Source organism: Nicotiana tabacum, chromosome 14 (genome assembly GCF_000715075.1).
Source record: "Nicotiana tabacum cultivar K326 chromosome 14, ASM71507v2, whole genome shotgun sequence".
Taxonomy (NCBI): Eukaryota; Viridiplantae; Streptophyta; class Magnoliopsida; order Solanales; family Solanaceae; genus Nicotiana; species Nicotiana tabacum.
Window position 1 is genome coordinate 37,283,158 of NC_134093.1, and position 19,110 is coordinate 37,302,267.

Sequence of the window (19,110 nt, forward strand, 5' to 3'; positions counted from 1 at the left end):
TAGGCAGTGATAAACCAATTGCAGAACCAAAGCCGAGCCCCCAATAGAGTTGAGCCCGAATCGTCCCGAGAAAATGCCCACATAAATGAACCGCCCACAAAAAGGCGGGGTGAAGCAGAACCGGGGACCAACCCCGACATAATAAAAATGCTTGAGAAACTGACAAAACGGGTGGAATCAAGAGAAAAGAAAACCGAAGCCAACGACAAAAAAGTGGAGCACCACCGATACTGAAGGGCCTGGATTCCAAAAAATTTGTCCAAAAACCTTTCCCTCCGAGCGGAGCTCCGAAGCCGATCCCAAAGAAGTTCCGTATGCCCAAAATTCCGAAATATAACGGGATAACCAATCCCAATGAACATGTGACCTCTTATACGTGCGCCATCAAAGGAAATGACTTGGAAGATGATGAAATCGAAAGGCATTGCTTCGAGGTCGGAAATGCGCTACGCCCACCCCAAAGGTCTAGATCAAGCCAAAAATGAGGGCTCGACCCAATAACGAGTTCGAGCCAATATCGAGCTCACAGACAAGAGCCGTTATAACCACACTAAGGGAGATGATCTTGGCGTGAATCGAGGAAGATACAATTCATCATGGGTCCTCCACTATATGCTTTATTTTATTATAAATAAAGAAGTATCCCTCTATTATAAAATGGGAAATTCTTGTAAGCAGAAACAGACCGAATACACTGTAACAAAAGATCACTTCTCATATTTAAAGATATCTCCTTGTGCTTGTTTTACTTTATCTTATTCATTCTTTTTGCTCACTATTCCCATTCTCATAGTCAAGTATACACATATTTCTATCTCTCCATACGATTTGTATCAAAGGGTATCACATATCCTTAGAACCATACACAAATTTAACGTTATCTGATTTCTCGGGTAAACAATTTCATATTTAATTGCTTTAAGAATTGTACCAATAGTTAGTTTCAATTCCAGTGTCATTATATTTTTCCCAAGCAATCAGCTTATAAATAAAGAAATGGAGAAAAAAATATTTGATGAAGCAGACAGAAAAAGTAGAGAATTCCTAGAACTCAAATGGGAAAAAAGCTCTAGTTTTTATCTACATTTCATCTCCTTGTTCCTCAAACCGCTCTTCTCTTCACTGGCACACTTGTTTCAACTCACTTTACTTTATTGGTGAGAAGCAATGACCCCTCGCTAATGTAATTATTTCGGAAATTCATTCTACCCTTGTAAGGATTCAAAATGCTGACTAAAGAAAGCAAAGAGAGCAGACGACAAATATCAACATGGCTGATATTTTCTCAAGCCATGGAATCGAAGAATTATAAAGAATGTTGTTGCTTCGAGTTGCCACCCAGGTTGATGGATTATATAACGTAGCAGACGCAATCTAGCGTCAAATTCACGTGTAAATTAAATAACTGTTACATATGAAGATCGAAGTTTATACGGGTTATCTATTGAAGCATAAACTAAGTACGTCTATCACGTAAACCTCTAGTTTCAGAGCAACTCAATCAAAAAGCTACCACAAGCACGATCACGATCTCCAAACATTCTGTAGTCCTCTATTGTATTACTCAAATAATATCTAGAAAGAAATTTTTTGTGTTGGCAAAATTTGAAGGAAAAAACATCAAAAATTCGGCGAAAATCCATGTATATACACATGTTTTTAGGGTCAAAATCCTTTTTTCAAAATCACAGATTTAATTAGCAAGGCTTCCTGTTATGAAACTAATTTTGATCAATTCAAAATTAATTTCTACCATAATAAATTATGAATTATTGCACTAAAAATTTGTAATTGCACTCCTTAATTCAATTTTAAAATTCTTCCATATTACCTTATTTAACTCCCCATGTTAAGATTCGCATACTAATCAACTAAATTTAATTATTGACTATTTAATTTAGTGATTACTTCCTTTAGATTTTCGCTTCACTTATTTCATGTTCATCGGTCGGGTTTACACATGAAAACGACGTTTCCGTAAAGGTGTATCATCAATCTCAAAATCTAGATATGAATTCTATCAACTAATTATTATTTCATCAATGTATATTATCATTGTCCAATTTTGCTAGCCTTGTTGACTAACAAAAAGAATATTGCCTTTTAATAAATTAAAACAATAAATAACATACACAACTAATAGTAATTATATATCATGATTAAGAGTATAAGTACATTGAATGAGCCAGAGAATTATTTTATTGAGTCAGTATAAAATACTTATCTCTACTTGATCATTTCATTACATACAAAATGCAGTAGCACAAAAAGTCGAAATTAAACTATCTACATAATCAAGATAAATTATATTTAATCTTGTGCTACAACCATGTGCGAATTTAGGGGGTGGAAGGGGGTCCACTCAAACCCCCTTGCTGGAAAATTTCACAATACATATAAGGCAAACAAAAGGTTGTGAGTTCGAGTCACCCTAAGAGCAAGGTGGAGAGTTCTTGGAGGGAGGGAGCCGAGGTCTATCGGAAACAGCCTCTCTACCCTAGGGTAAGGGTAAGGTCTGCGTACACACTACCCTCCCCAGACCCCACTAGTGGGATTATACTGAGTTGTTGTTGCTGCTGTTGTTGTTGTATATAAGGCAAACACCTCTATATATTATATTTTGAATCCCCTTGACACAACCAAAAAGTATAGATCAATGGTCAAGGGGGTTCAAAATCTTTGTAAGGTTACTTATTCAATTCTCACCGGCCATATAGTCTTCTATAATATTTTTTTTTGTTGAATCTCCTTATCGAAAATTCTGCTTCCGCCACTGGTTACAAACATTCCAATGATTTATCCATTTCCATCATTAGATTGTGAACATAAACTTTTTGACTTATAAGAACCGTTGATTTAATCTTTCGTGTATAAGTTAAACTCTATATACTAAATCATCTACTATATAAGCAAATGATACACGGACGAATACATGATCTATTTAAAATAAAATTTTATTAAATTAAATAAACAAACAAATAATTATTTCATAAAGAATACTACTTATAACAAAACGCATAGCTTATAATATATATTTACACATGTAGAATTTTGACTAAAATTATTTGATTCAGCCGAACACATACATAACCTTCTTGCTCCGCTTTATTATGAACATTGTGTTAACTTTTGTTTTATATTTTCTTTAGTCTAATGTTGTGAGATTATAAATAAATTATTGAGAACGTTTATTGTTTAGACGGTATTTTCATTTGTCTCTAACTATTAATATTCTGAAGTTTCGATATTGTTAATGTATCAAAAAAGAAACAAGTGGAGCCATTGTGTTTAAGGTTAGGTTACATACTACATCAAAGTCTGTATAAGGTTACAAGGCATGATCACCATTTTCTCCCCCCTTTAACCATCATCTTGCCAGAATGTAAAGGCCAATTTTATTTTGCTTTTTCCACAACCTAGTAGTTAACTTTTACTGTAAAATACCACTTTACTTTTTTTTTAATATTATTTCTCTTAAAACCCATTTTATATCGGACTTTTATTATAGGGTATTAGAGTGAAACTACTGTTTCTAACCATAATTTTCTCAATATTTGACGTATTTTTTGTAGTAAAATATTGTAACTTGTAATACTTTTTGTATAATTACTAAAATATCATAAAAATTATATTTCAACTTCTCTTCGAAAAATCTATAGGTAAATTTTTGATTTTTCTAGCTCTTGTCCCCCCCCCCCTCCCACCTACTATTTTCTTTCTAATTTAGACATGATATATTGTGTTCGCAAAAAAAATAGTTATAGTTACAAGAATGATAGTAGACTATTAGGTAGTATTAGACTAGTATATAGGCTCTTTATCAATGTTTTTGAAATTCACGTAGGATTCAGTTGGTTCATTTTCTACACTTTAAATTGTTAGTTCATCTAAAATATAATATTATTACTATATGAAGAGTCAATTATTTTTTTCTTTCGTTTATAAATTTTAACATGCTTTAACTTTAAACTTGATCTTTCTAATAAATTTTATGTAGTTTATCATTATCTGATAAAGATTAAGTTGTCAATCATTGAATTCAAGAATTGTTTTACAAGCATGGGTCTTTCTACTCTAAAAATTTTGAGGGTATTTGAATTGACTTTTATTACTTGTTAAATTAGTTTTTAAATTCTTTTTAGTTTTTTTCCGATGTTTGACAAAATTAAAAAATAATTAAAATAAGTAAAAACTATTTAAAGCAAGTCAAAAGTGATAAGATAATGATAAGATGGGCAACTTTAACTATTTAAGCTAAAAAAATCACTTTTTTAAGCTACTCTTTATCATTTGACGAAGCAAAAAGGAGTAATAAATTTTTCTTAAGAATATCGTGAAGACACACGTGATAGGAGTTGGATGACATGACACACAGGATGGTTGGCGAATTTTTTTGATTTTGTGTGCAAAGTATCAAATGCAAAATGGAGTCCAATGCAACGAACCAAAGTGCAAAAGGCCGCTCTTTTCTCGTTTTCTTCTTCTTCTGAGGAAAAAAAAGAAAGAAGAAGAACAAAACATTAACCCCCCTCCCCCCAAAATAGTGCTTCTTCATTTCTTCCCTAAAATTTCCGCCCTCTAACACATCTTATATTTAACAAAATTAATCATAAAACACTTTCCTATTTGGGAGAGAGAAAGAAGATCTTGAATTACCTAAATCTTATGGAACAGCTTGTCAACTTTATTATTCGACCCCCAAGGTATGATCTTGATAAACCCCTTTTCCAATTTTGCAATTATTTTTGTTGCTAGTTTTAATTGCTACAGTATGCATATATGTTTGCTTTTGAGTTTATTTTTGTAAAGTTTGAATCTTTATCCCAAATTCTGATGTGGGTTAGTTCTAATTTGATGTGGGGGTTTTCTATTTAGTGTAGTGTCTTACTTTGCTAATTGAAATTGTAAGACCTATGCAAAGTATATTTGCGTTTGTGTTTATGTTTGTAAAGTTTGAATCTTTTTCCCAAATTATGACGTGGGTTAGTTTTAATTTGATGTGGGGTTATCTGGAGAATTTGGGGATGTGGGGGTCTACTTTTTATGCTTCTCTTTATTGTGCACTTGTCTGGTTTAGGTTTCTTGATCTTAGGAGTTATTGTTTTGTACTTCATGTGCAGAAAAGTTAGGTGTAAATCATAATCACTCAAGTACTGAATTTCCTTAAAATTTTGAAATTGACAGGTCATTTGTTTGTGTTTATTTAGGGCCTGATATACGTTCGAGACTTGAAATATAGGGTTTTTAATCCAAACAAATGAAAATTTTGCAAGTGATTTTGCAAAATTTGTGAAATGTATTGCCTTTCCTCTTTATTTGATATTGAACAGTGCATCTTTTGATTGGATCCACCATTGAGACTAATGACTGTGTTTAAGGCGTGTTTCTATAATTTGGAATTTGGAAGTATCTCTTAGTATTGCTTTTCCCGAGGGAAGAAACTAAAAGAGCTACATTATCGTGCTATTTATGGAATGCAAGCATGTTGATAGGTGATAAAGACTTCATATTTAGTACATATCCATGTCATATAGTGGGAATCCTCTTTTCAGTTTATGGAATTTCTTTTGAAATTTTGTGTATCTCATTTTCTTTCCAATTTCCGTTGTCAATTCTGAACCTAAGAATATAAAGGAGGAGATGTTTCTTAGACTTAGGGTTCTGATTCATCCATTGTGGTACACGAAAGAACTAACTCTGGAAAGGGTATTTCCAGAAATTACCTGGAGGAACTTTTATTCTTTTTACACTGGGATTTGGAAAGGGGCTTGAAGCAGCGAAATATCTGTTTCTAAGCAAGATAATTGAGTTTACTGCCAAGATAATTGAGTTCCTTATAACATGCCCTGACAACTGACCTATACCCATTTTCTTCTTCTAATTATTGTGCTATAATTGATGCTAATCTTAAACTAACGACTCTACTTCCTGTGTATTGCAGGGCTGAGTATGATCCTAAAAATGACCTACTAGATGAAGAATTCATGCTTAAAGGGAAATGGTACCAAAGGAAGGATCTGGAGGTGAGTGCGTTGGTAATTAATATCCTGTTATTTTCAGTTATTTTTCTCTGAAATTTAGGCCATGTCAATGTTTTATTTACTCATTAAATAGACTATTTCCAATTAATTTATTTACTAGTTCATATATTTTCTGTTTATATTTCCCAGAGCTGGTATTAGTTGTCAAAAAATATTTTATCTACTCATTGAATAGACTATGTATTTCTTTAGCCGTGTTTACGTGTATTCTTTATTTGGCTCTGTGTTGTTAATCTATGTTGCTCGGACTCTCCAAAAGTGCTGCCGCACCCGTGTCGGATCCTCCAAATTCGGATCCTCCAAAAATGCACTAAATTTGGAGGATCCGACACGCACCCAACAACTTTTTTGAAGAGTCCGAGTAACATAGTTGTTAATAACCAAGTAATGAGTTGGAGAACTAATACGAGACAGTTGACATTGGAAAACTAGAAAGTGATAATGAAGTACATTTACTAATATGAAATAGGTTGATAGTTGATCAAGTAGAGACAGATCTAATATTATAATGGGAGCAAAACAAAGAATCATAGTTATCTGATCAATTTTCAGACTTATGTATTCAAATATAAGCCTCTCTACCCCTCGGGGTAGGGGTAAGCTCTGCGTACACTCTACCCTCCCCAGATCCCACTAGTGAGATTATTACTGGGTTGTTGTTGTTGTTGTTGTTATTGTTGTATGTATTCAAATATAAAGTGATGTTCATAAAACAACGAATATAAGCAAAACTTTATAGCTGGAACCTTTTACTTTGTTAATTTTGACCAATGGAAAGAAAAAATCTGAATACTATTTTGTAACATCAATATCCATGGGAACTGTGTTAAATCCCTTTGCTCTTCATAATTAGGTTGTAGAACCTGACAGATAAAGAGGCATGCTATTCTCTAGAATGATGTGTTGAGAAGCAACACGACAATTGCTATAAGTAATGTCCATAGAGGAACATGCTTTATGGAGTAAAGTCATAACAGAGAAATACTGTGAGGAGCTGGGGAATGGAGAAGCGATCGCATCATGATGCCACATGGAACTGCCTTACGCGAAGAGTTGGCAGACTTCTGTTAAAACATGTAAATTGAAGTGGGTGGGGGCAAGAGTTAACTTTCGGAAGCAAAGATTATCTGATGACTCCCTTTATGTGAGGCTTTCCCGATAATCATCAACATGTCATGCCAACAAGGAGAAAGCACACCATGAGATCCTTATTAAAAGATTACAAAAATCATTTCAGGAAAAAAGTTCAATCCTTCACTTATGGCTATAGGAAATTAATAGAGGTTGATCTTGTCTTTTTGTTTGTGGTCTTTTTATTTGCTTGTTATGAAGGGGAGCCTTGGCGCAACCGCGCATAGTGGGAGCTTAGTGCACCGGACTGCCCTTTTATTTGTTTGTTTATATGGACTCCGAAGAATTGTGTGGTTACCTAATATAAAAGCTATAGTTTTTACTATTTTTGTTATTGGACCAAGCTTGTGAAATGGATTGCGGTGAGACTTGAACTTACAACCTCTGCATGCGCTCTGATACCATGATGGATTGTGTGACTACCTCATCTGAGTGTTTAAGTTGTTATAGACAGTATACTAGACAAGAGGTTGTGAGTTCGAATCACCCCAAGAGCAAGGTGGGGAGTTTTTGGAGGGAAGGATGCCGAGGGTCTATTGGAAACAGCCTCTCTACCTCATGGTAGGGGTAAGGTATGCGTACACACTACCCTCCCCAGACCCCACTAGTGGGATTATACTGGGTTGTTGTTGTATACTTTTTTTAAAGATTTATTTACAAACTCTTTAGGTCATTGCTAATGTTATTGAACAGTTCACCTTTTGTCTGTATTTCGAGTTACTATTTAGTCATTTTAACTTTAATGGCCTTACTGATTTGCAGGTTAAAAATAGTAGGGATGATGCTCTTAAATGTACCCATTATATGCCTCTTATTCGTCCAGAAGGAAAGCCACTGCCTTGTGTGATTTACTGTCATGGAAACAGGTTAGTGAAGGTTAAGTAGTACTCTTCCTGTTTTTACGCTAGAAAATTACTGTACTTTTCCTTTGATGCAGCGATTATACGGAGAAGAACTTTTTTATTTATTTATATTTTGACTTCATTTAATAGTTTTCTTTGCTAAAAAGTTGTTTTGGATGATCCTTTGGCAGCGGATGTAGAGCAGATGCCAGTGAAGCTGCTATTATATTATTGCCACTAAACATAACTGTTTTCACCCTTGACTTCTCTGGATCTGGAATTTCTGGAGGCGAGCACGTTACATTGGGGTGGAATGAAGTGAGTAGCTGATTATTCTATTTGAGATTCAAATGAAAGCTTAGACCTGTTGATAAGTTATTGGATAAATGCTGCCTGTGCCTATTCTATCTTAAAATACTTTAGAGAAGGTGATTAGTTGTTAAGTCTAAAGCATTATTTGAGATTTGCTGTGCAGGGTCTTGTAAAAAATAGAGACAAAATTGTTTCCTCATCCGCAACTGATAAGCCTGAAATATAATGCCTTAGCTTTTGGTACCATAGCTGACATTGTTTATCTATTTCTTCTCCTTTTTTATAAGTCAGTGCTGTTTACAGTTTTCTTTATGCAATGTTTACTCTCTATAATATGCAAAAGAAGCTGAAGTTATTTTTTCTTTTAAATATGGCATATCAGTGAAATTACAAGTACCTAAATGCTCTTACAGACAAGCTGGGTGGGGGTGGGATGGGTATGAAGGAGATTTTTTTTTTTTTTTTTTTTTTGGGGGGGGGGGTGACATGTTAGTCTGAGCCATGATCTATGTGTCAGAATCTTCTGCTTTTGCTGGGATGTCTTGTTGAGTTACAACTTGTTACCAACAACTGCCCGTTGTTGTTGCCTTCTATTGTTAATGAATTTTGACATTTTTTTGGTCTGTTTCTCAGAAGGATGATCTCAGAGCTGTGGTTGAATATCTGCAGACAGATGGCAATGTTTCTTTGATTGGCTTGTGGGGCCGTTCAATGGGTGCAGTTACTAGGTACTCTAATTTCTTTGCTTTTTTTGTTGATCCTGCTGCATCCATATACACTGTTTTGCATACAGATTCTTGGCATAAGGAGGGTTAACTAGCAAGTGGAATAGCCTGCTGGTGATCTGTATTGTTGAAGAACCAGGGAAATAAAAGGCTTGGAGCCGCTTTTCCATTTCAAAAAAAGACTTGGAGCCGCTTTCCTCAGTTTTAATTCTGTGAAACTTGCCTTCATTGTTTTTCTTATATAAGAAACACTGGTGGATTTTTTTATGTTGGAGTAAAAGTACTGGTTGTTGCCTTTGAGATGGCCCAAAAAGAAAGTGCAACAAATTTTAAAGATGTTGAAGGCATGCTGAATCCACAAAAAGATAGAACATTGTTTAGTTGTAGTTCTTTGACATCCATACCTGGTTAATTTGGTATATTATCATTTTGATGTAAGCCTATAGCAATCTAAAGTTGGATCTAGCTGAAAAGATTTTCACTGTGTACTAGTAAGAATATTTAAATTCAAAATATCTTGTGCTATGATGTTGTGAGGCTTTAGGGAGCCAAGACTGTGTGTACAGCTCTTAGGCATACACAAGCTTCGCCGTAGGCACAACACAATGAGGCAAGTTAATGGATGAGACAAGAGAAATGCAAAATTTTCCAAAACATATTAAATCCCGTGTTTTAGGATCACAGCATTTTTTTGTGATAAGAGTAGTAAGATCATTAATCTTACTACCATTTAGCACGTTCAACACATACTTAAATTTAGTATTTTAGGATCATAAATTTGTATGGCTAAACCATTCACGTCGTTCTTGCCCCCTTAAGCACAAGAAAGGTTTGTTTGGCCAAAAAGTAGTAGTCATCAAGCGTAACAGATGAATAGTCAAAATTGGTCTTGATCTGCTAAGTTTCACATTAGATGAGAAATATTATTTTTTATTAGGTATATCAAGAGAAGATGGGATATTTCATGCGCAAGATTAAGCCTTCAGTCTCAAAGAGTTTCTTATTTGTTACGAGAAAGGTTTTCCTTTTTTGGCTAGTTAATTATTTGTTACGAGAAAGGGTTTCTTTTTCTAGCGAGCTAACATATCGATTTACTTCCGGAAATCAGTTTGACTTGACAGATTGCATGCGCTTGCAATCTCTCTACCTTTTTTTTTTGCTGTATATGGTCAGGTATATACCTATAACATTGTGCGTCACTGGTAGCCGTATTAAAGTGACTGACTTATACATCGACTTTGCAGCCTCATGTACGGTGCTGAGGATCCATCCATTGCTGGAATGGTTTTAGACAGCCCCTTCTCTGATTTGGTTGATTTGATGATGGAACTTGTAGACACTTACAAAATCCGGCTGCCCAAGTTCACTGTAAAGTTTTATAGTTGAAATATTTTTATCTGGTGCATTTTGAAATGTACTTTCTGTGTTCTTTTCTTGGGTTATTCTCATATTTTCTCTTTGCAACTGAAGGAGTGGCCTTCTGTTGTTCTGTTTTCTTCCTAATTCATTGCTCTTTCTAAGCTTCCTCCTTTCCTGTTATTTTAGGTAAAGTTTGCAATCCAATATATGCGCAGAGCGGTTTTAAAAAAGGCGAAGTTTGACATAACCGAGTTGAACACAATTAAGGTATTTCCTCTGGAAGGTGTTTTACGTATGAGTTCTGATAATATGACTTTTTTATGTTTGACAACCTTCAGCAATTGAGAAATAGAACAGTGTGTAAGTGAAGATACTGTAGGAAGTTTTCCTATTAGTATCAAGTTTTTTTTGGTGTAACGTTTTTGGAAGTGATAGTTTCATTTGTTTTTTAAAACAATTTTATTGACCATCTTTGATCGTTTCTTTATGCTAAATTTTATGTAGGTGGCAAAGTCATGCTTTGTCCCTGTTTTACTGGGTCATGCTGTTGATGATGATTTTATACAGCCCCATCACTCTGATCGTGTATTTGAGGCGTACATGGTAACTGTCTAATTTACCCCCTCCCCCTTCCGGGAAAAAAGGAGAAAAAGAAAAGAATTGGATAGCCTTTTTTTTCTTTTGTTCTTAATTTTACAGACTTTATGGGTGTAAAGGCATGTCAAATGTTTCTTTTTCTTCTTGAATTGGATCTCTCGGTTTAGAACGCCAGTTCTTTAGTGCTATGCTCCTTTATGCGCTATGTAGCAATTAACTTCGTGTTTTATAACACTTTTCATTCTTGTAACTGGTATTTATTGCTGTTTGTCCAGAAATGACATATGCCAGTATATTCCATCTTGTTTCTTATTGTTTAGTGAACTTAATGTTGGCAGGGGGACAAGGATATTATAATATTTGAGGGTGATCACAACTCTCCACGTCCACAGTTTTATTTTGATTCTATAAGTATCTTCTTCAACAATGTTTTGCAACCACCAGAGGATGAAGCAGTGGGTGCATTCTTTGACATGCCACAAGATTATTTTGGCAAGGTATAGTTCTATGAATCCATGTCATTATTGGTTCAAGTGCGTGGAAACTGCTGAGTTAGGCTAATAACTCATTGGATTCGAACTCTAATTATTTCCAGGGCAGTTGGAGTACAGTCCATGAAGTTGACTTTATGGATGATGTCCATGATGGTATTAATTTTTTCTTCTCTTTTATTTCCAGCAGCTGTTTCATTTCCTCCAAATTTTTATCTTAGAGAAGGGGAGAACGGGTTTTATGTTGATTCTTCATGCTATTCAAATATTGACTGTTATTCATGTTTAATTTGTTCTCAGTTGCAGCTGCACCAACTAGTAGCACTGAAGATGTAATAAAGCAGGTTCGCTCCAAAAGACCCATGAGTCGGACAGAGGTAACAGAAAAACCTTCAAGTTGTTGCTTTGGTTGGTAAAATAGATGGCATGAGCTCAATTCTATTACGGAAAAGTTTGGGGGTTTTAAGAGGAGAAACTCAAGTGATGGAAAAGAAATTTATACACGGACATGTATGCTTGAATAACTTGTCAGAGTTGAAAAGAGCAGGTGGAAATGTGTAGTTACTGACTGTTGAAGATATAATATTAAGAATGAGATTTTTGTATTAACTTAACATTTTAGATAATATGGTCTCACAATTCAACATGGTATAAGGTCTTGGATTCAAGTATCACCTCCACCAAGTATTAAAAAGAATTTCGATGTGCTTGATCGGTGCGAAATAATCAGGCCAACACGTGAGGGGACGTATTGAAGATATAAATATATAAAAGTGTGCTCTCTCTAGCAGCTTAAACTTTTAGATGAGATGTTCACACAATTCAACAGTTACGACATACATGCTTGTAACCAAATGCATGTTAGTGTAAATCTGCAATTTCCCTTTTCTTTCTTTGAAATTATAGAATTGGCTGATTCAAAATATATTCTGATGTGACCCATATTTTACATAGCATAGTCAAAAGAACTTTTGCATTCATAGGATGTTTTTTCTCTATACACCCATTTCTATGGAACTTCTTTACCTGAGTTGGTTTATAGAACTGTGCTTTCCTTTCTGTGACATACGACAATGCACGACCTGACCCCACTATTTGCTTAACTTGTGTCCACTACATTGTGCATTAAAATTTATTTTTTTATTTAATTATTATTATTATTATTATTTTTTTTTGCACAAGGAGACTTTGCTTTTCCTTGCCACTACTTCCTCATGCTCTATTGCAGACACTCTCATGTTCCCCTTCTGCTCTCGCCTCTGGATCTGCAATCGTTACACAGCTACTCCTTCCCCAGATCTTTTGCTTTTCTTTGCCAATTTTTCCGTTTCTATGCCATTCTTTTGGTGAAAAAAGAAAGCTTTCCTATTATTCCCCTTTCCTTCACTAGTTATATTCAGTTCAGATTGCTTATTCGCACCACAATCTTGACCTCTGATCAAGCTATGTACATGGGTAGATCGGCAGTTAGGGGAGTTTTTTTGGGGGTGGGGTGGGGGTGGGGGTGGGGTGGAGAGGGTCGGTTGGCCTGCCGTTTCAATCGATCTCCTGCCGCTTGGTGCCGCTGTTAGTTCTAGTGGTAACGAGTCTTGGTCTCGTCACATAGAAGTTGGTGCAAAGGAAGAACAAGGATTTCATCCAAGGTGCCTCCTTTGGGTTGAAATTCAAGCTTCTCCTTAAACAATTCAGAGGTGATTTTTTCCCCAAGTTAAGATATGGCAGCTAGACATGCCCAAGTCATTACCATAGTGGCAAGGAGATTATGGCAATTGCAGGGCTAGTGACTGGACAGGAATCACCCCACCCCCTCTGTTGAGAAAATTCCATTCAAGGTTGAATGATATTTCATTTTGTCTTGGAAGAAGAAGTTTAGGTGGAGATCCGTGTAGCTGAGGATTTTTGTGATGGAAAAGGAGTGATCAAAGGCAAGAAGCTACTTTAAAGGGGACAGTTAGGGGTGAGTGGGTGACAGAAAGGGAAGGGAAGGGGTAAGTGTCTACAGGGGTAATCCCAGGATGGTGGATGGGGAAAGGAGGATGAGATCAAAACAGAGAAATGCTGAGGATAAAATAATTTTTTTTTTGGCTCTTTATACATTTTCAACCATGAACTGCGCTAACCCCAGTTAATGCGTCTGGTTGGATTCGAGTGCTTTAGGCTTTTGTGTGTCTACGTGGTGAGAAACATAGATATGAGAGTATAGATCTGTCATGAGAAACCTTTCTAGTAAATCTCTATTGCATATCTACCATCTGCTAAGTTAATCAAATCATCTCTGTTGCATGTCTACAAAAAACCGTGCTTACTCATGAAAAAGTCTATCCTATGTTTTCTGTCTCATTCTTGTTTATTTCAATTGGTTCAGGTCCCGTCTGACGTATCTGCGCAGGATAACCAGACTGAAGACCAGGTAATTCCACAAATTTCGGAATTATTTATGGAGATTTTAACAAGGAAAACTTTCTTAAAATGCTTATATTCCCCGAATGTTCTTCCATAAAATCAATCACCTGAAATATCCACTTTAACTGGAAGGAATTAGTCTGCTTCAAGAATTTATGGATATGCTTTCATGTTTCTTTGGCGATTCGGCCTCCCAATAGAGTTTGACAAAAGATGCCTGTATTAATTTTTCGATTTTGAAATGTTCATATGGCTGGGCAAAAGTAATTTCTGCTACTTCAACTAATTCATAGTTTCATACATATTTTTCTCCAGGAAGAAGGTACTGGAACCGACTCTGCCCCATCATCTTCAAAAATGATCAGCTTTGAACTTTCCAATGGTGACCCGTTTGGTCCCAATGTTCCTGCATCAATAGATGATGATGACTATGTGGAATACTCACTTGATAGTTTGGCAGATTTTCCTAGTAATGTCGAGGAAGAAGAAAGGGTAAGTACGTTGAGGTTTACAGGATTTAGTCGCTTAATTGTAGGCTTCAGTATTCTTTCTGTTCTTTCACTATTTGATCTTTTGTGCGTTGACAAAATATCAGATATTAATGAAAGCAGTACTCGAGTCTTTAAAAGACTTGGAGGTAAAACCTCCCCCTGCCGAGCAAGTGTCCTCAAAAGTTGTCGAAGAACTTCCTCAACCTTTGCAGGACAGTAAAGAGGAGTCAGCTTCTACAAAGCAATGTACTCCATCGAAAGAAATTAGTGCTAGTGCCATATTTTCTAATGGACATGATTCAGACGCCAAAGTCCAAATTCAAGATACTGATAAAGTATCAGCAACTCCAGCTAACAGTACTTTATTGGCAAAAGAAGTGAAAAGCAATGGGGCGTCTTCTCATCGTGACACGTCCATCAGCAATCAAAGTTCGTTCAATGTTGACGTGGTTGATGGTACTAAAGCCACTGTGACCGTTGTAAAGAACCCAACAAGTAATATCATGGATGGTTTGTTGCGTCGTTGGGATCTCAACTTCTTCAAGAACAGATAATGGTTAGAGGATTGACTTTTTTACAAAGAAAACACTTGGAATGGATTACGCGTAGCAGAAAAAGTTATAGCGGTTATAGAAATTTGCTGTTTGCTGGATGTACATTTTTGGGGGGAGTAAATATTTGTACTTTCTGTCGGGGGCTGGTAAGTTGTGGCAGGTGGTTGTGGGAAATGGGGGGGGGGGGGGCATAGGTTTTCCTTGTTTGGTACAAGTGATTCAGCTTGTATATGTATTCCCAATGTGAAGAAATTAGGCTCATAGGCCCATTGTTTGTTGTAAGTTCTGGATTACCAAAATGTGTTATGTAGATGTACAGGTGATGTGCACAATTTTTTCATGACAGTCTTGCAATTGTTAGCACTCAAATTTCTCTATTTTATTCAGTTTTATAGTGTTTGTGTATTGTATACAAATGGAACACATCTCATATTTTCAACATGGAAACATGCTTTTACTTTTTAGAACTCTGAAAATCTGTCAGTGTCGATGCTATTTATTTGAAGTATTCTCTTTTGGGATCTTTACAAATAGGCAACTGGATTTACGATTTACTTTTTCCTAGCGGTATACATAGGTACACTGATCGTACACGGTTATTGTTATGAATCAAAATGACCAAAAGACTAAGGCTGAGGACACATTTGGGAACTTAGCAAATTACATTTGGTACCCAGGTTAGATGGAGCATTTGGTATGAACTTGGTTTATTTTATTTTAGTTAGTTTCTTAGAGGATAGATCTGGAACCTCCCTCCCTTCTCCCTTTTTCATTTCTTCTTCCTATGGAAGATTTGGTTACTTGTTTTAAGCATTTGTTACTTGTTTTAAGCATTTGTAATTATTTGAAGATGAACTCTTATATTTGTGTATGTGGTTCCCATAATCCATTTTAATATAATACGGGTTCACTACATTGGTGCTCTCGTTGCTCGTACTCCATGCCTTTGGACTCTCATGCCATGATCTATACTTCCATCAATACCATACAGGATTTAGTGAAGGAGATGCAAGAGAACAACACTCATATGATCTCTTCTATTTGCCGTATGCAGTCAGTGATGCACGAAATGCAATTAGACTCCACGGAATTCGTTGATGCTCCAGAAATTTCAGATGCTACAGCTATCACCTCTGCACTAGACTCAGTTTGATACAAACACCAAGGTGGCCAATATCGTGAAATCACATCTCGATTCACAACTTCCTGTTCTTGCTGTCGGAGATACAATACCCAAAACAATGTTCCCGACGGTGTGTTCTATGCTTATATTTCCGTACCGTAGCTTCAATCTTCACCTCTATCATTCTCAGTTAAGCGACCGAGTCTTCCACTTAAAGCCTGCGGACAGGAGCTTGACATGGAGTTTGGCTGCAAGGTTTTTTGACATATTGCCGAAGAGGGATATATTTGCACATTTTCATGGTAATAATAGAGCTATTAGTTCGCTTCCATATGATTTTGGCTTTCACGACTGCAAGTGGGTAGATACTGGGCAAGTAAGGGTTTCAGATGATGCAAAAACAGAGGAGACCACTCTGAAAGATACAACGGACAGTGCTGCGATAGACTGTACCAGCGACAATCGTTCTGATTTGATTGTCGAAAACTCACTCTTGTTGGACAATTCTGAGGCACCTTCTGAGATGTTACAAAATCCCATAGCAGATTCATTACCGGGATATTCTGCAATTCTTAGACACCAGCTGTTCGACACAATGCCCAATAGACACTGCTACTCCAAGTCTTGCGAAGTTGTTTGTGCTGTGCTTAGCATTGATTACTCTGACCGATACAATGTTGATTTGTCATTCCAGCTTAAGAAACTCACTATCTATTACATCGACATTCGGGGTGTTGCAGAGGTACAAGATGAACTAAAGGAAATTGTTCACTATCTACATGATCCCAAGCGTTGCACTCGCCTTAATGGTCTGTTTGCAAATACAGTATTGTTTACTTGTTTCCTTGAAACTGGTAACACTATATTGGCTAGAACACTAGCTGGAGTTGTGACTATGCGTATGCTACTTAATTTTCCATTTGATTTCGATTCAGATGATGGACACTCACACAACATCACCAAAATGTTCGATAATAGTTTTCAATCGGATCTCCCATTAATTGGATGCCCTACGAGTGAAAGTAAATTGATTGGTTGGTTCTACCTTGCAAAGAGGTTGGCAGCTGGTGAGTGGGTCACAGTTAGAGTTCCTGCTTGTGGACTCTTTCATATTGCTTACTCCAATGCCTCAGATATGTTGACGGTAGACCTCCTATCTACTTACAGTCAAATGCGTCAAGAGGACATGCCCATGGTGCGAAGGTTGGTTGCGACACACTTGGAGAAGTTTGTTGCTACTGTTGCACCTACTTACCTCAAGATTGACATCATGTCAATGTTTGATTATCTTACACATGGTGCTAAGATTCTTGTACGTGTAGTAGCCTCGACATTCTATCTACCAGGCTGCTATTAGCCTTTGGAGCGAAACCTTATTCTAGAATTTATGAGAGGACTTCAGGCTCACTAAAAGACCAATTGGAAGCTATCACACCAGCACTTGAAAAAGTTTCAGATGCTCCGGGTTCCATTAAAAATCATGAGTTCTTGGAGTATTTAAAGAAGTTCCTGGACTGGAGTGTGCAAAGTGAAGCTGTTAGCAATACTGATAGCTTGATTGGCTGTAGTGTAAATGACCTCGTACTAGCTTTATCAACATATGGCATTCAAGTCGGAAATGGAAAGCAACAAAAGAGGGGAGAGCCTTCTGTGGAGATTAGCGAAGAAGACTGTGTGGACAAGGTTAATGTGATTTTTGAGAATGGACAACAATATACATGTGCTCTTTTGGTTGGCGCTGATGGTGTATGGTCTGAGGTGTCCGAAATGCATGCACGGATATGCTACAAAGATGGAAGTCCTTTCCAAACTGATTTACACAGGGAACCTGGTACCTGTATTACAGATAACAGAGGCTTGAATGACACTGAATTCACAGACACTGGATAAAGACTCGAGTATAATAAGTTATCTCTAGCTTTGTTTGTTAGCATTATGATTGATATACATGTGTATGTCAAAAGTAGTTGGCTGGACAGCGAGAGAGGTGTATTCGATGACATAATTGGCAGGAACTCGCTCGCCGCGCTTAGCAAAAATTCCACTCAAGTTCTGGCTGTTAAATTTGATCTCTTCAAGAATTGGCAATTGCTGGCCAAATCTCAGATTTCTCATTCTGTTGGGCCAGAGTGTCACATTGAGATATTGTCCTTTGTGGAAAAGGTACATTTGGAACCTCGTGCTACTTGGATACATACAAAGGTTCTATCTGTTGTTGGGCTTCGACAAGATGAAGTCGATGCCGTGGTGTCTGTCATGAAGGTTGAAAAACCTCCTTCAGTGTTATATGTTGATTTTGGTGGATCAGACGCGCAGAATCAGGAGATTAAAGAAGTCGTTGAGTGTCCTTTACCTCACCCCAAGCTTTCTGAAGACATTGGTATCCAGCCTCTTACATGGATCGTTCTCTATAGAGAGCCTGAAGTTGGCAAAATAATATTTGCTAAAACAGTTGCTCAACCTTACAAATTAGTCCAGCTTCATGCCACAAAAGCTGCTAAGAATGCTAATATGGTCTTGTCCATTGTTGCCAATTTGAAGCTATTGGCATCAGGTGCTAGAAAGCCTATCCTTAGCATATGTGAAAATGCTGATATAATTAAGATAAGTGAAGAGGAGAATTACTTTTTGGCACAAGGAGAAGATTCACATTATAACGTTGTTGTTCCTAATTTGTGCTGTCCAAATCTGAGGTTACTTCTTGTCATAAAAGGCCGTGAAGTTTGTTTTCATTATACCAAGGAATTATGTGGGCAAGTTAAAGTTTTCAAGTTGGATTCCGTGGACACCTTCAGTGTTGGAGATGCTTTTGTAGCTAGAAGATTGTTACAACTAGCATATGATATCTCTCTGCACCAGGATGACAACAAACTAAGAGAGGCCCTCAACTTTAACTTTTCGTTTGATGTGCTCAAGAAATTTCATCATGTACTTTGTTTATTCAAGTATCGTTTCTTGACTAAATTTCCATCGGATGTACCAGTAAAGATTCTGGAAGACTTTAGCAGCATTGAGGAGGCAAATCAACTTATCATTGGCAC

The 19,110-nt window shown here is 36.6% G+C and overlaps 1 protein-coding gene across 4 annotated transcripts; it reads left to right on the forward strand.

The window, feature by feature from the left end:
* The first annotated feature begins 4,406 nt into the window (after nucleotides 1-4,406).
* On the forward strand, nucleotides 4,407-15,356 carry LOC107759544 (uncharacterized). Of its 4 annotated transcripts, none has more exons than XM_075229510.1 (15): nucleotides 4,688-4,703; nucleotides 5,942-6,023; nucleotides 7,623-7,744; nucleotides 7,935-8,038; nucleotides 8,206-8,332; nucleotides 8,960-9,054; nucleotides 10,296-10,419; nucleotides 10,597-10,677; nucleotides 10,915-11,013; nucleotides 11,346-11,504; nucleotides 11,603-11,654; nucleotides 11,799-11,875; nucleotides 13,864-13,908; nucleotides 14,217-14,393; nucleotides 14,497-15,356. In XM_075229510.1, exons 4-15 carry the CDS (start codon nucleotides 7,977-7,979, stop codon nucleotides 14,944-14,946), a joined length of 1,548 nt encoding a protein of 515 aa, XP_075085611.1. In that variant the 5' UTR covers nucleotides 4,688-4,703; nucleotides 5,942-6,023; nucleotides 7,623-7,744; nucleotides 7,935-7,976; the 3' UTR covers nucleotides 14,947-15,356. The 4 variants fall into 4 exon arrangements, with proteins under 4 accessions (XP_075085608.1, XP_075085611.1, XP_075085610.1 ...); XM_075229509.1 differs by lacking the exon at nucleotides 4,688-4,703 and adding an exon at nucleotides 5,231-5,492; XM_075229507.1 differs by lacking the exon at nucleotides 7,623-7,744 and having other exon boundaries at nucleotides 4,407-4,703.
* Nucleotides 15,357-19,110: the final 3,754 nt, after the last annotated feature.

What these genes read in the sequence shown, in the direction of transcription:
- LOC107759544 (XM_075229507.1), top strand. Translation starts at nt 4,666, where the DNA reads ATGGAACAGCTTGTCAACTTTATTATTCGACCCCCAAG. An exon ending in ATTTACTGTCATGGAAACAG is followed by an intron (nt 8,039 to 8,205) that starts GTTAGTGAAGGT and finishes ATCCTTTGGCAG; the next exon opens with CGGATGTAGAGCAGATGCCA. An exon ending in TTACATTGGGGTGGAATGAA is followed by an intron (nt 8,333 to 8,959) that starts GTGAGTAGCTGA and finishes TCTGTTTCTCAG; the next exon opens with AAGGATGATCTCAGAGCTGT.